At 49.2% G+C, this 13,168-nt stretch overlaps 1 protein-coding gene across 2 annotated transcripts in view; it reads left to right on the top strand.

Moving 5' to 3' along the window:
• The window catches only part of PNPLA7 (patatin like phospholipase domain containing 7), a 136,390-nt gene that overhangs the window by 92,167 nt on the left and 31,055 nt on the right, over positions 1 to 13,168 (top strand). For both annotated transcript variants that reach the window (XM_058038390.1, XM_058038391.1), the window contains exon 26: positions 12,546 to 12,702. In XM_058038390.1, the coding sequence (XP_057894373.1) occupies positions 12,546 to 12,702 (157 nt within the window). The remainder of the gene's footprint in view (positions 1 to 12,545; positions 12,703 to 13,168) is intronic.

Raw genomic sequence — 13,168 nt, forward strand, 5'->3', positions numbered from 1 at the left:
AAAGGAGGGTGGAAATAGCACCTCTGCCTTTTGGGGCTGTGTTTAGATCTCCCAAGGTCAAGTGGCAGCATGGGAAGGTTTTGCAGCACGGGTTTCTGTTTTCAGAACTGCTGCTGTGGAGAAGAGCTGAGATCCCTTGTGCAATGTCATCTTCTGCTCCATGGTCCACAAAGGCGGAGAGAAACACAGGAGAGAAAACAGGGGAGACTGCACAGAAAATATCAAAGCTTAGTGGGGGTTTTAGGGCCTAATAAAGGTGATGGCCCCTGGGTCAGGACCAAGGTTTGGCTCCAAGGGGTGGAGGGGGCTGCCTGGTGGGCCAGTGGGAGAATTGACACCTCATAGCCCAACTTCCAGTGTGTAATGCAACATCTGAAGAATGAAAAGCTGAAATTTGAGGTGGAAATGCTGCTCCAATGACAAAGTGCTGTCCTTGACATGGACAATTTGCTCCCATGGGCTGACAGCTCCCTTCCCAGGCTGCAGCTCCTTTTCCTGTACTGTGGTTATGAAACCCTGGGGTTCAGTCTTGGGCAGTAACAGAACCTCCTGGGGACACTCTGAGGTTTTATGGTGCAGGTGCTTTGGAATCAGTTCCAGCAGTTAAGGAAGATTAATTCTTATTCCTCACCTAAGACAGGTAACTGATGATAGGAGACTTTTTACCCCTATCAGGAGGAGGAGTGTGTGAATGGATGTTGTTTAAAACTGCCACTGCAGAGCTGCAGAACTTGGGATGGAGCTGGTGGGCTCCTAAGATTGATCACTGAACCTCAAATACAGGGAGGGAACTGGAAACATGAGGGCAGTTACTTTCTTAAAGTATTAAACCTGACCAGAGGCAGGCAGACAATGTGAACTCAGGGTGTGAGGGAGGAGAGGGGAGGAATTTGCTGCCTGAAGGAGGCAGCTCCAGAGAACACTTGGAAAACACAGCCAGAAACACAGAGCAGTGCTTTCCCCTGTGGGATCCTAAAGACACTCAATGTAGAGATTACAGAAGGGATGAAAGAAAATCCCATGGGAGTTTCCTGGGCTCCTGATGTTCCTCACATAAATTGGGACACAGTAAATGTTTTTCAGCTCCTTTGCTGGGTTCAAGACTTAACATGGACTGAGTCTGGTGAGGGGCACCAGGAGGGATCAGGGGTCTCTGGAGCCCAAGTGCTGTCATGACCAGTTCCTTCTGCTGGAGCATAAAAGAAATATCTTGAGAACTTCTCCACTCCTCCATTTCTATCTAGGTAATACACAATATATTTTCCCTTTTTTTTTTTTTTTTTTTTTTTTTTTCCCCACCTGGCTGTGTCTGCCAGTCTGCAAGTCTCTTTTCCCTTTCTAACACATCCAATCCTTGAGATTTCTCAGTTTCTTTGCGCTGTTTTTACTCCACACTCATTCCTTCTTGTCTTCTTTACATCTGCCCTTTAGTTCCTTTCTCAGTCTTTGCTTTCAAGTCCTCTCACAAATGGTGAGATTTTCACCTATTGTGAAAAATGGCAAATTTTTGCCATCCTGGTGTGTCTCTGTGTGTCAACAGAAACACACTTGGCTTTGAAATCATGCAGTGAGCTTCAGAGCTGCACCAGTTTTGCAAATAGGTTATTCATGGCAATGTTTAATGTTGTTTCCAGTGGTTTATAATGGGGCACAGGTATCCCCTTCATTTGGAGTGTCTGCCTCACGGTGCTTAAAATTCATAGGACACGGAGCTGGCAGCTTGAGATGTAGAAAAATTGGATGCAGGGTTGTGTTTTTTCCTGAAGTGCTCAGAAAACAGCCTGAGAAAATGCTTGTTCTGAAGTAAATTATGGAACAAAACTGTTGCTAAAGCCATTGTTCATTGTGCCCTTGGCTAGGAGAGGTTTGGAAGGGCAGCTCCAGCCTCTCCAGGGTGCTCCTGGAGCCTCTGGCAGCTCTGAAGGGTTCAGAGAAGGGACCGGTAGGGAATTGATGGGGCTGAGGGAATGGCTGAAAGCCTCAGAGCTTTGGTGAGCCACAGTGTGGGCATGGGCAGGTCACCCTCTGGAGCTCTGAAATGCCTCTGGGGCACTTAGGGGGAAGAGAAACACAAACCATCACCAGGAGGAGTTGTTTGGGGTTCCAGCAGGATGGTGTTATCTCAGAATGGAAATGGATTTTTGCTGCTGCCTCCTGGGTTGGATGTGTGTGGGGAATTTGCTTGAAACCATCCTGCCATCCAGTTATTCTGAGGGGGCTGACTCTTCACTCCAGCAGGCAGAGGGTGCCCAGGTGAGCCCCTGGGCTGGCTGGGTGCAGTGCCATGGTCAGTGTTCATGGAGGGGCTGCTGAGGGTTTGTGTGGAGGTTTGGGGGTGTCTTTGCCTCCCCTGGCAGGGGGGCTCTGGGTGCTGGGCTCTGCTGGTGGCTGGCCAAGATCCCTGTCTCCATCCAGCCTGGTGTCTGGCAGCCCTGGATGGAGCTGTCTGGCACAGGCTGGGCCCTTCTGCACTGGCTTCTCACCATTTCCTCATTGCCACTTACACGAGACAAGAGCAAGGAGTTTTTTTCTCTCTTTTCTTTCTCTCCCCCTGATGCAGTCAGGCAGCATCCCTGAAATTCCTGCTCCATTTCCAAGTGCTTGCTGGAGGTACATCAGGGCTGTGCTTTCCTCTCCTCTAGCAAGACAGGTCCTGAAGAATATGTGCTGCTAAAAGGATCCCATCCCTCATCCTCATCTTGCTCTGAAGTTCCAGCAAATTAAGCAGAGATATGAAAGGAACTTGAAAAATGCTGCTTCTCTGGGTTTAAATGGAAGAATCAGGCTTGCTGTGCAGTCTGTCAGTGCCCAGTAACAGCTGAGGAAGCAGGATTTCTGCAGCAGGGAAGTATCAAAATGGTACAAAAGGGGCTCAATCTGCTGTGTGTCATGGAAAAAAAACCAAAACTGCAACCTCTGAATACTTGAAATATCCTTCCTCCAGTTCCTGCTCTTCAAAGTAATCCCTTTGTACACCAGGCCAGTCTGTCTTTAGGCTTTGGAGAGGCAGAAAGTTGGCAGCTCTGAGGTTAATCCTTGTGGCCTTTGCAGTTTTCCACTTCATGGCCAGCCTGGACTGGCTGGGGGCATTCTGGAGGCTGTTTGGTGACCTGTGTTATGGCTTTTGTGTGTGCAGATAAATGTCTGTACCTCAGTGCACAGTGGGGTGCAGTTTCTCTGTGTGATATCCCTTTTTGGGGCTCAGACTGATGCATGGGGGGTTTCAGAGCTTGGGATTGCTCCTGCAGGTGCTCAGGGAAGTGTCCTGTGCTGGGTGTGTGTGCATGAGTGGAGCATCCATTGCCATGTGCAGATAAACCAGAAGGAAAGCTGAATTCCAGAGTCAGGCTTCTGGATTCCCAACATCTTTCAAAACCTAGATTTGCTTCCAGGGCAATATTCAGGTGTGAGAACCCCAAAAATTCCTCTAGCTGCCCTAGAAAGCTCAAGACCCAACCCAAAGAGCTCAGAGACCTTAACACAAAGCCCAAGATCCCTATGCCTTTGATTTAGCCCTTTAAAAAACCAATTACCAACCTTTATATGAAAAATTACAAGCCACAACAATTTAAGTAGAATGATAGTGAGTTTATCACAAAGTGAAAAAATAAATTTTAAAGATTTTAGAATAGAAGCTCAAAAAACAAAATAGAAGAATCTGAGCATGTCCAGCCTTTCTCCTTCTTCTTCTTCTTAGCCTCCATTTTCTGCTGTGATGTTGGCAATTTTAGATTAGAGTAGAAGCTCACTGTCTAACATGAGTGATGAGTATTAAAAGTAATTGTAAACATTGTATATTGTAGATTTTAGTATAAATACATAATACCACCCTGAAAGCAAGCAAAGTGCCTTAAACTGTCTTGCTGAGCAAACCTCAGCTAGACAAGAAGAAATATTTTATAGATAAGATACAATAAACAACCTTAAAAGTGAGAACTGAAGAGCTTTGACTCCTTCTTCAAGCACCAAGCTGAGAAAAGAGACTGGTACATATCTCAAAGTCACTCTAACCAGCAGAAATTCTGAAATTGAGGAGGTAAAATAACAGAGAAGCAGCAAAACTCTTTATCCTTAAAGGTAAAACTGCACCTTTGACTTGGTGTTTTACTTGTGCTGCTCCTTTGGAAAGGCCAGAGGAATAAGGTAAGGAAGGTGGGCTCCTGCTTGGAAAAGATGATGATAATTCATGTTTGGGTATCTAATTTGAGTCTTATCCAGGTCAGCCCTAGTTAGGTTGTTTGAACAAACAGAAAACAAGCCCTAAAAATAAATCAGTGAGTTTATTTGCTGTTGTAGAGCAAAGCTCCTGGGACAAGGCTGGAGCTCCTGTGGGGCCTGGGGCTCTGTGTTTGCAGATGCCTGGGGAGAGCTGCAGCCTCACTGCTCTGGGAGGCTCTGCTGGGATTCCTGCAGGGAGGGACCGTCCTGGGTGTGCTCATCGTGCTTAAATCGTGTTTGTGCAGGGTTCAGAGCTCTGCCTCTGTCAGCTGGGGAAAGGCACAGCCTGTGGCTGCTCCCAGAGTCCCAGACCTGAATGCCAATTGCTCACAGAGCTGTGGAGCAGTTGGGCCATCACGTGCCCACAAAATCACATGGATTGGCACCCACGGAATGCTTAATGATCTGATTTTTCCTTTTCCCATCTGCAGCACCTCTGTAATTGCTCATTTGCTCCCATCTGCCAGGAGGTTGAAGGTTATAACAGCTTCTATAAACTCTCCAAGCAGCAGGAGCTTGGGAGTAATCAACTTCAAAGGGATTGCTTAAAAAACCCCTAAAATTAATTGCACGTGGTTTACTTGGACTCTCCTGTCCTGATCTCCAGTCTTTCCCACCAAACTCATTTATTCACAGCAGTGCCTTGATAAACAGGTGAAATTAAACAGGGAGGTGGTGGAGTTGTGGGTCAGCTCTTGTTGCTGGTTTTCCACCTTTTTTATCTGGTGTAAAATCATGGGCTGTGTTCACTTCCCATGGAGCAGCTGTGAAGCTCTCCAGGCTCTCCCTGTGCTTTCAGGAGTATGGTTCTTGCATTGCTGTGATTTTGGAGAATCTCTGTCCAGCCCTACCTGGGCAGTGAGCTTTCCTGTTAAGAAAAAGTAAATTCTCAGTTCTATTCCCTGAATGCTTTGGTCTTATTTCTGCAGCTTCCAGATGTTGTGCTCAGAATGGGCTCTTGCAAGGCTTTAATAAATAAGTCTCAGAGGGGTGGGGAAGGAGGATATATTTGTTTTCCAAAGAAATTATCTTCCTTTGCAGATGAGAACTGAATTGTTTCTTGGCTCAGAGCAGGGGACAGGATTTTGTGTCATCCCCAAGTGGGTGCAGTTTGTCATTCAGCCACTTCCCTGCTCCTGTGGCCCTCTCCAAGCCAGCTGGGATCAGAAAACAAAAACCTTGGTGCATTTTATAATTTACTTTGGCTATTTTGTGCTTTTCCTCCCCTCCAATGCCTTCCTCCTGTATCCCTTCACACCTCAGGGCTGGGGAGCCCTGACACATCTCCTGGAAGGGCTGAACACATTTTGCTCATTTATTTCTGTCAGGCACAAATCTCTTTGTTTAAAGCTTGTTCTAAAGTTAGTGTATAAAGCAGAAACAAGATCAGGGCTATAAAAGGACATTGTGTTTGGATTTTCTTGCAGGAAGGGGATTTCACTGGGCTTGTGATGAGTAGGAGATGCTTTTTCTGCCATTTGTGCCTGCCTGGCACGGGGTGTGATCTCTGCAGCATCGCAGGGCCACAGGGAAATGGCTCCTGAGCTCTGGCTTGAGGAGTTTTTTGGGAATCTGAGGGCAAAGCTAAGTGGGAGAATGGAATGAGGTTGTTGTTAATGGAGGGGAAGACAAGAAAAATTCAGGTCTCTGGATCAATATGTGTGGGCTGTGGAAGGGAAAAAGCTTCCTCCAGGGCAGCTGCTTGGAGAGATCCTGCTGGTTGTTGGATGTTAGCATGAGAACCCAGTAATGTGGGGTTATTCCCTCTATTTAGCTTAGAAATGGTGCTTAGTTGATTAACAGTTCATTAATGTTGTCAGGATTGGAAAGTTCCTTGTAAGGGCTCACGTAGAACTGCAGAGATCAGGGTGCTGTGCTCCTTTGGAGCTGGCAGAAAATCACTGCAATAATTCTGGCTGATTTATGATGCTGGGAAGTTTTATGGTCAGGAAGGCTGGGAAATAATGTTATTGGAAAGATATAACTGGAATTAGAGTTCAAAGCAATGTTTGGGTATATTGCTGCTGCTGCAAGAGCTCAAAGGTGCCAACTGGAGATAGTCCAGTTGTAACTTGTAGCAGACTTGCTCCAATTCTGAGCCAGTGACTGAACCACTCAATGCCAGGATCAGGCACAAAAGACATCAAAAAATGCTGCTGTTGGTGTAAAGAAGAGGCTTTTCCTTGTCACCTTTCCTCCATGTAGCTCTTCATAAACATAAACAACATCCAATGTCCACTCACCCCAGTACAAGGAACAGCTCCACAGTGACTCCAAGAAGGATCTGGAACCATCACCACCCCTCAGGTAATGGTTCTGTGGTGCTCTGAGAGCTGCAGGCTCAGTCACCAGGCTGTTTTGGGATCCCTGAGGTGCCAGGGTTCCCTGTGTGCTGCACATGGTGGGTTTCAGGGTGTGCTGTCCTGTCCTGTGGGTTGGAAGCTCAGGCACCTTCAGTTTGTTTTGTGCTCAGAGCAGGGCTGGGAGTGGCTGCCCAAGGCAGCACATTTTGCACACCTCCACAATGGACACAGTAAATACAAATTCATAGAATTGCAGAATGGTTAAGGTTGGAAAAGACCTTTAAAATCACTGAGTCCAACCATTCCCCCAGCACTGTCCAGGCCAGCACTGACCCCTGTCCCCAAGTGCCACATCCATGTGGCTTTCCAACCCCTCTGGGGCTGGGGACTCCAGCACTGCCCTGAGAAACCTGTGAAGGGCTGGACAACCCTTCCAGGGAAAAGCTGGTTTTATGGCTTTGCTGCTTCAGGGGTTTTCAGGTTCTGAGGGTCTCTTAATTCAGGTTTGTTGGGCTCTAATGGAGCTTAATAAACTCCCCTTGACAATTTCTCTGTTTTCCTGCCTCCTTTGCCAGATTATTCCATCAGGAAGGAGGGCTGGAAGCTGTGTGCCACTCTGGGGAGGCTTTGGTGGGAGACACAGCAGAGCTCTGCAGCAGCCATGGCCTTAATCCTTCTTTAGCCCAAGGAAACAGCATCTCTTCAGAGCATTCAGGGAGATGTCCTTCACCCTGCTGAGTCAGTCAGGAGGAGACATGGGGCTGCTCAGGCTGGATTCCTCTTTGAGCCCAGCTTCCTTTTTGGAGCTGACATGGGCTTTGGAGGTGGTTGAGCTGCAGCCTTGCCTGGCTGTTCCCTTAGTGTCCCCTCTGGCTGCTCCCAGTTTGGGTTGTTCTTTCAGACACAGGCAGCATCCTGCTGGTGTGGCTAATGGGGGAAATAGTGGTGCACAAAATACAGGTTTTGTATTGATTGTGTTTCCTTCAGCCCCTGAGCAGGAGGACAGCCTGCCTTCCTGCTGGCACTCAGATCTGGGGTGTCCTGCTGCACTGGCTGCCTTCTCCTGAGGCAGATCCATCCCAGCTCTGGCAGCACGTGCAGGGCTGGCACATGCACAGCTCACAGGGGAATTTTCCTTTTATCAGTTCTGCTCTGGCCTTCGTGCATGCAGTCACATGCCAGCAGCACTTCCCCGGGGGATGAAAGCAAGGGCTCATTTCAGCAGCAGGAATTTTCCTGCAAGACCTCCTGGCAGAAAGGCTGAGCTCTGTGTGTGTGCTGTGCTGAGGTATTTAGGGAAGCAGGTCTCCAACCTCCACTCCCTGCTTTGTGGTCATTTCTTTTCCAGAATCACAGAATATCCTGAGCTGGAGGGACCCACCAGGATCCCCCAGCCCAGCCCTGTCCCTGCCCAGCTCCCCCAGCAGCCCCACCCTGGGCACCCCTGGCAGCGCTGCCCAAAGGCTCCTGGAGCTCTGGCAGCCTCGGGGCCGTGCCCATTCCCTGGGCAGCCTGGGCAGTGCCAGCACCCTCTGGGGGCAGAGCCTTGCCCTGAGCTCCAGCCTGAGCTGCCCTGGCCCAGCCCCAGCCGTGCCCTGGCTCTTGTCCCTGCTCTTCCCCTCACAAGGAGCCTGGAACTCCAGTGAGGTCTCCCCTCAGTCTCCTCCTGTCCAGCTGACCAGACCAAGTGACCTCCTTGTGACCATGAGCAGTAAACAAGGAATGGTGAAGGAGTTTAGCCAGCACAGCTAAGGAGGCTCATTCAGCAAGGGGATCATGATTTGCTGGGTGCAGACAGCAGCACCTGGGGCAGCTGATGGCCAGAGCAGCCCCTGCTTTGTGTTGCTCAGGCCAGGCTGAGGCAGGGGCAGGGCTGGGAACAGAGCCTGGCTCTGGCTTCAGCCCCTCCTCGAGCTGGGTGATGCTGGCTCAGCTCTCTCTGCAAAGGGCATTTGTTGGGGAAGATGAAACAGAAAGCCTTATAAATATGATTGCCTGGCAAAAGATTTTGAGAATATAGAAAGTGTAAGTGAGATTGAAATGAAAGCAAGCTTTGAGATCCCTCAGTTACTGAACAACTGGAAAACAATGGTGTGGCCAGCTGAAGGTGATCCCCTTTTGATGGAACAACACCCTCTGCTTGCAGACAGGCCCAAGGGTCAGAGCACACCCTACAGCTTGGCAGAAGGGGCCCAAAGAGGAGTTTTTAGGGTTTAAAATGTAACACAGGATGGTGATGTAATGATTCTTATAGGCTGTATGGAAATGCTATAGGATTTGTATCTTGTACTAGATTGGTTAGTGAGAATCAGAATATTCAACACAGAAGAAGATTTATTGTATTGTAACGGGAACTTTGCCTGTCTTACTCTCTTAGCTTTCTTACTCTCTTTGCTCTTGCCCCTCTTGCTTTTACTCTCTCACCCTCTCATCCTCTCTCCCCCTCTCTTCTCTCAGTCCTGCTCTGAGCTGTGTTTGGCAGCTCCCAGCAGGGCCCTGCACCCAGGCCCTTTGCAATAAACCCCAAGTTCCAGACCTGGCCACAGAGATCTCTGCTCTCCATCTATCCCCACCGTGCTGACCCCCCGTCACTCCTACAGGCATTAATGAATCAGGCCTGTCCTAGGCACTGAGTGCAATGGAGAAGAGTTTCTGTTCAGATCCTGATTGCACCTCCTGGGCAAATCTTTGGGTTCTGATAGAAATTATTTGAAAGTCATCTTGTAGATCATTGTTTCTATTCCCCTTGTCAGTGTCCTGGGGCAGTGCTGGTGCTGGCAGGGGAGGTGCCTCCATCCAGCTGCTCCTTCAGGCAGCTCTAGGGTGAAGGGAGCTGCATGTGCAGCTCCAGGGACACTCTGGGTGTCCATCCCCTCCCTGGGGTGCTCCTTCCTCCCGTGTGGCAGCACTCCCCTGTCCCTTTCCCCTGCAGTGAGTGGCACTCAGCTCTGTGTCACCTGGAGGTTTCCCTGTCCCACGTTGTCACTGCTGTGCAGGTACAGCACTGGCAGGAGTTATCCCTCTCCCTTTGTTCTCCTCCTGCCCAACACTTGTAATTCCACATTTCCCTAAACCAGGACATGTCCCCTGTGAAATTGGGCCTGGTATTACAAGGAGTGCACAATCCCTGGGGTATTTCTGCACCAGTCCTCTGGCTGTGAACACGGATCTTGCTCCTGGCTCAATTCCTTTTCCTTTTCAGTTTGCAGCTGCCCAGTGCAGCTCTGAGGGAGCCCAGGGATGCTGGCAAAGGGGATCAGTGCCTGGCAGGTGCTGGTACACACTTCCCCTGGCAGCCTGCCCGTGTTTGTGGAGCTGGGAAGTGCCCAGGACAGAACCAACTGCAAGGAGTTGTTGAGAAGTCCCATGTGGTAACGTTGCTGGGGCTGTGATGGCCTGAAGCTGTAGGGACAAGGGGGAAAAATCCCCATTTCTGTCTTTCAGGAGATCAGGACCACCTGGAGAAAAGGGGAGGCTCAGGCACATTTGACTTTTTTCAGGATTTAGTTTGCAAATTCCAGCAATGTTCCTGCTCAGGGTGTTGGAGCTGGAAGAATCAGCTCTGTGGTTGTGTATAAATGAAACATAATTTAGTCAGGCAGCTTATGGGAGGTTCTTTTACAAGCAAGAAAAGGACTTTGATTCCCATCTTGCTTTGTGATCAGTGAATCTGTTGGAGATCTGTGGCTGTCACATTAGTGTGGTATTGGCAGGGACTCTGTGGATGCACCAGGAGGGGATGGCTTGCCAATAAAAGTAATAATGATCTTTTGTTATTCATGCAAAGGCATCATGCAGCAAAATAGGAACAAATCCAGAGTGCTCACATCAAATCCTTTGTATTTATGGATGTCTGAATTGGGAAAAACAGTTAAAGGGAGAGAATCCAGTCTGGAGCTACTCATAGCCTTAAAATTGCCCTCCAAGCAGGAAATACTTTAAGGTGCCCTAAGAAAGGCACCTGGTGTGGGCTGTCTGCAGAGGGCAGGAGGTGCAGGGGTAGCTCTGCTCCTTGTGGAATATCAGGGCTGAGGCAGTGGGAAGTGCCAGGCACGAGCAGCAGAATGCCAAAATAGCTGCACTCTAAAAACCTAAAAACAATGGGCAGGAAAAAGTGTAATTCCTTTAACTCAGGGCATCTTGAGGGAAGAAGCAGTAGGAGAAGAGGAGAAGGGGAATTTGGAGAGGAAAGTGAAATGAACCATTTTCTGCTCTTGGATTGCAGCAGCACAGATCTGTCATTGAAGTCATTTACACCCAGGATAACCACAAACCTGTCCCAAAGCATTTCAGCAGCTGGAGGGGATTTATTTGGATGGAAAGAATGTGCTCAGCATAGCTTGGCCAAGTGACACCTACGGTGGACTTGGCAGCTGTTAGCAAGTATTTATAGGATGTAAACAGCAAGGGGAAGGAGGATGGAAATAGAGCAAACTGTGGGGGACAGAAAATGGGATGGAAATGGGAAAAGGAAGTTTATTTTACTGCTTTATGGCCTAGACTGCAAAGCATCCATCCAGGTGGGATGAACTAATCAAAAATGCTTCTTATTCACTGGACAGAGCATTGGAAAGCAGAGGCTGGAGCTTTGGGCTGCTTGGAAGCACAATTTGCCTCCAGTGCAGTGTTCTGTGGTTCTGTGGGATAGGCAGGGATCCCTCTCCCACTAGGGGATAAAAGATCAGATGTGATCAGATGTTCACAGGATCAGATCAAAGGTTCCACCTCTGCTCTCTCATTTCTGATGGTGGGGAGCAGCAATTAGCAGCTCCTGAGCCTCCTGAGCACCAGCTTGCACCTCCCATTTGTCATGTTTAGTAGCCACTGACAGCCTGGTACCTTTGATTCATCCTTTCCACATTTAAATCCATTTGTGATTTGACCTCTCCAGCATGTGGTAACAGTGGCTTCCCCAGTTTGTGCTCTGTGTACACCTGTCTGCAAATTCTTTCCTTTCCATTAAAATCTCTGCATGGTGATATCATTGCTGACCCTGCATGTTTCCCATCAGTCAGGATCTCCCCCAGTCGGTGATTCCAGTTTACTTTCTCCTCCTGTGAAGTCCATCTCATATTCTGGTCACCTTTTGTGCTTTTCTCTGTCATTTTTTTAGTTCTGCTCTTTCTTTGGGTGAGAGGTCTGAGCTTGCTTGTGGTTTTCCAAATACTGGCCCATCCTGGATGTGTATTCTTATGTTTTCTGTTTTATTCTTGACCTTGCACTGCACAGTAGGTTAATATTTGTCAGGGGATATCCCCAGGGGTTCCCAAATCCATGTGAGCAGAGCTGGATAAGAGCTGGTTGCTGCAGGGGCGTTGCTGCTTCTGTTTTCCTCTTGTCCCATCAGCACTGAGGTTCATCTCTTGTTTATCACCTGTCTCCATTGTTGCTCAGAATTCCTTCTGCACTTGAAATCAAGGAATAAGTTTATTTTCCTGAAGGAATTTGTCTTATCCTCAGAAGTTGCCTCCTCATCTGCCCCTCTCCTGGGCTTGTGTGCAGCCTCAACCTCTGCCCTCTCATCACTGTTTGTCTCTGCTTGCTTTTGTTTCCACCTCCAAATTTCATTATTAATCCATGTGGTGCCCCTTCCCAGTACCCCAGGCTGGCTCAATTTCTGTGGAGAACCACCAGGAAAGAAGCTGGTGGGAAGGCTCTGAACCCCAGCCTTTCCTGGGTGCTTTGGGGGGACCCCAGCAGACTCTGCTCCCTCAGATCTGCGCTGACGTTCCCCTCGCCCATCCACCAGCTCAGCTCTTGGCTGCTGTCATCTCCCTGCCTTCCCCAGTGCTCCAGGCTGCGTGGTCGTGTTCCCTCAGCTCCTCTGGGAGTCTCTGGGAGGATTTCTGCATTCATAATGTTTGTTCCTGGCACCGGGGCTTGTTCAGCAAGAGATTGGCAGCTCGGCTGGCGCGGGCTCGGCTTCCTTAGAAGGCGCCATTCATCACCAGCCTTGCACTCCTCAATGACTGCCTGGCTGACAGTGGCTCTTCTCTCCCTTCCCTCCCTCCCTCCCTGGCACAGGGGCTGCTCCCAGGTGGGCGTGATCCGGGCGCTGATCGAGGCTGGCATTCCCGTGGACATGATCGGGGGCACGTCCATCGGCGCCTTCATGAGCGCGCTGTACGCCGAGGAGCGCAGCTACAACCAGATGAGGATCAAAGCTCGCCAGTGGGCCATGGTAAGCACTGGCATGGGAATTCCTGCACTGGAATGTGGATTCCCTTCCCTGGGAATGTTCCCTCCACTGGGAATGTGAATTCCTTCCCCTGGGAATGTTCTCTCACATGGGAGTGCTGAATTCCCTCCCATGGGAATGTTCCCTCACCTGGGAATGCTGAATTCCTTCCACTGGGAATGTTCCCTCCACTGGGAATGTGAATTCCCTCCACTGGGAATGTTCCCTCCGCTGGGAATGTGAATTCCCTCCACTGGGAATGTTCCCTCCACTGGGAATGTGAATTCCCTCCACTGGGAATGTTCCCTCCACTGGGAATGCTGAATTCCTTCCCCTGGGAATGTTCTCTCACATGGGAGTGCTGAATTCCCTCCCATGGGAACACTGAATTCCCTCCCCTGAGAATGTTCCCTCACCTGGGAATGCTGAATTCCTTCCACTGGGAATGTTCCTTCCCCTGGGAATGTGA

Source organism: Melospiza georgiana, chromosome 20 (assembly GCF_028018845.1).
Source record: "Melospiza georgiana isolate bMelGeo1 chromosome 20, bMelGeo1.pri, whole genome shotgun sequence".
In the NCBI taxonomy this organism is placed as follows: domain Eukaryota; kingdom Metazoa; phylum Chordata; class Aves; order Passeriformes; family Passerellidae; genus Melospiza; species Melospiza georgiana.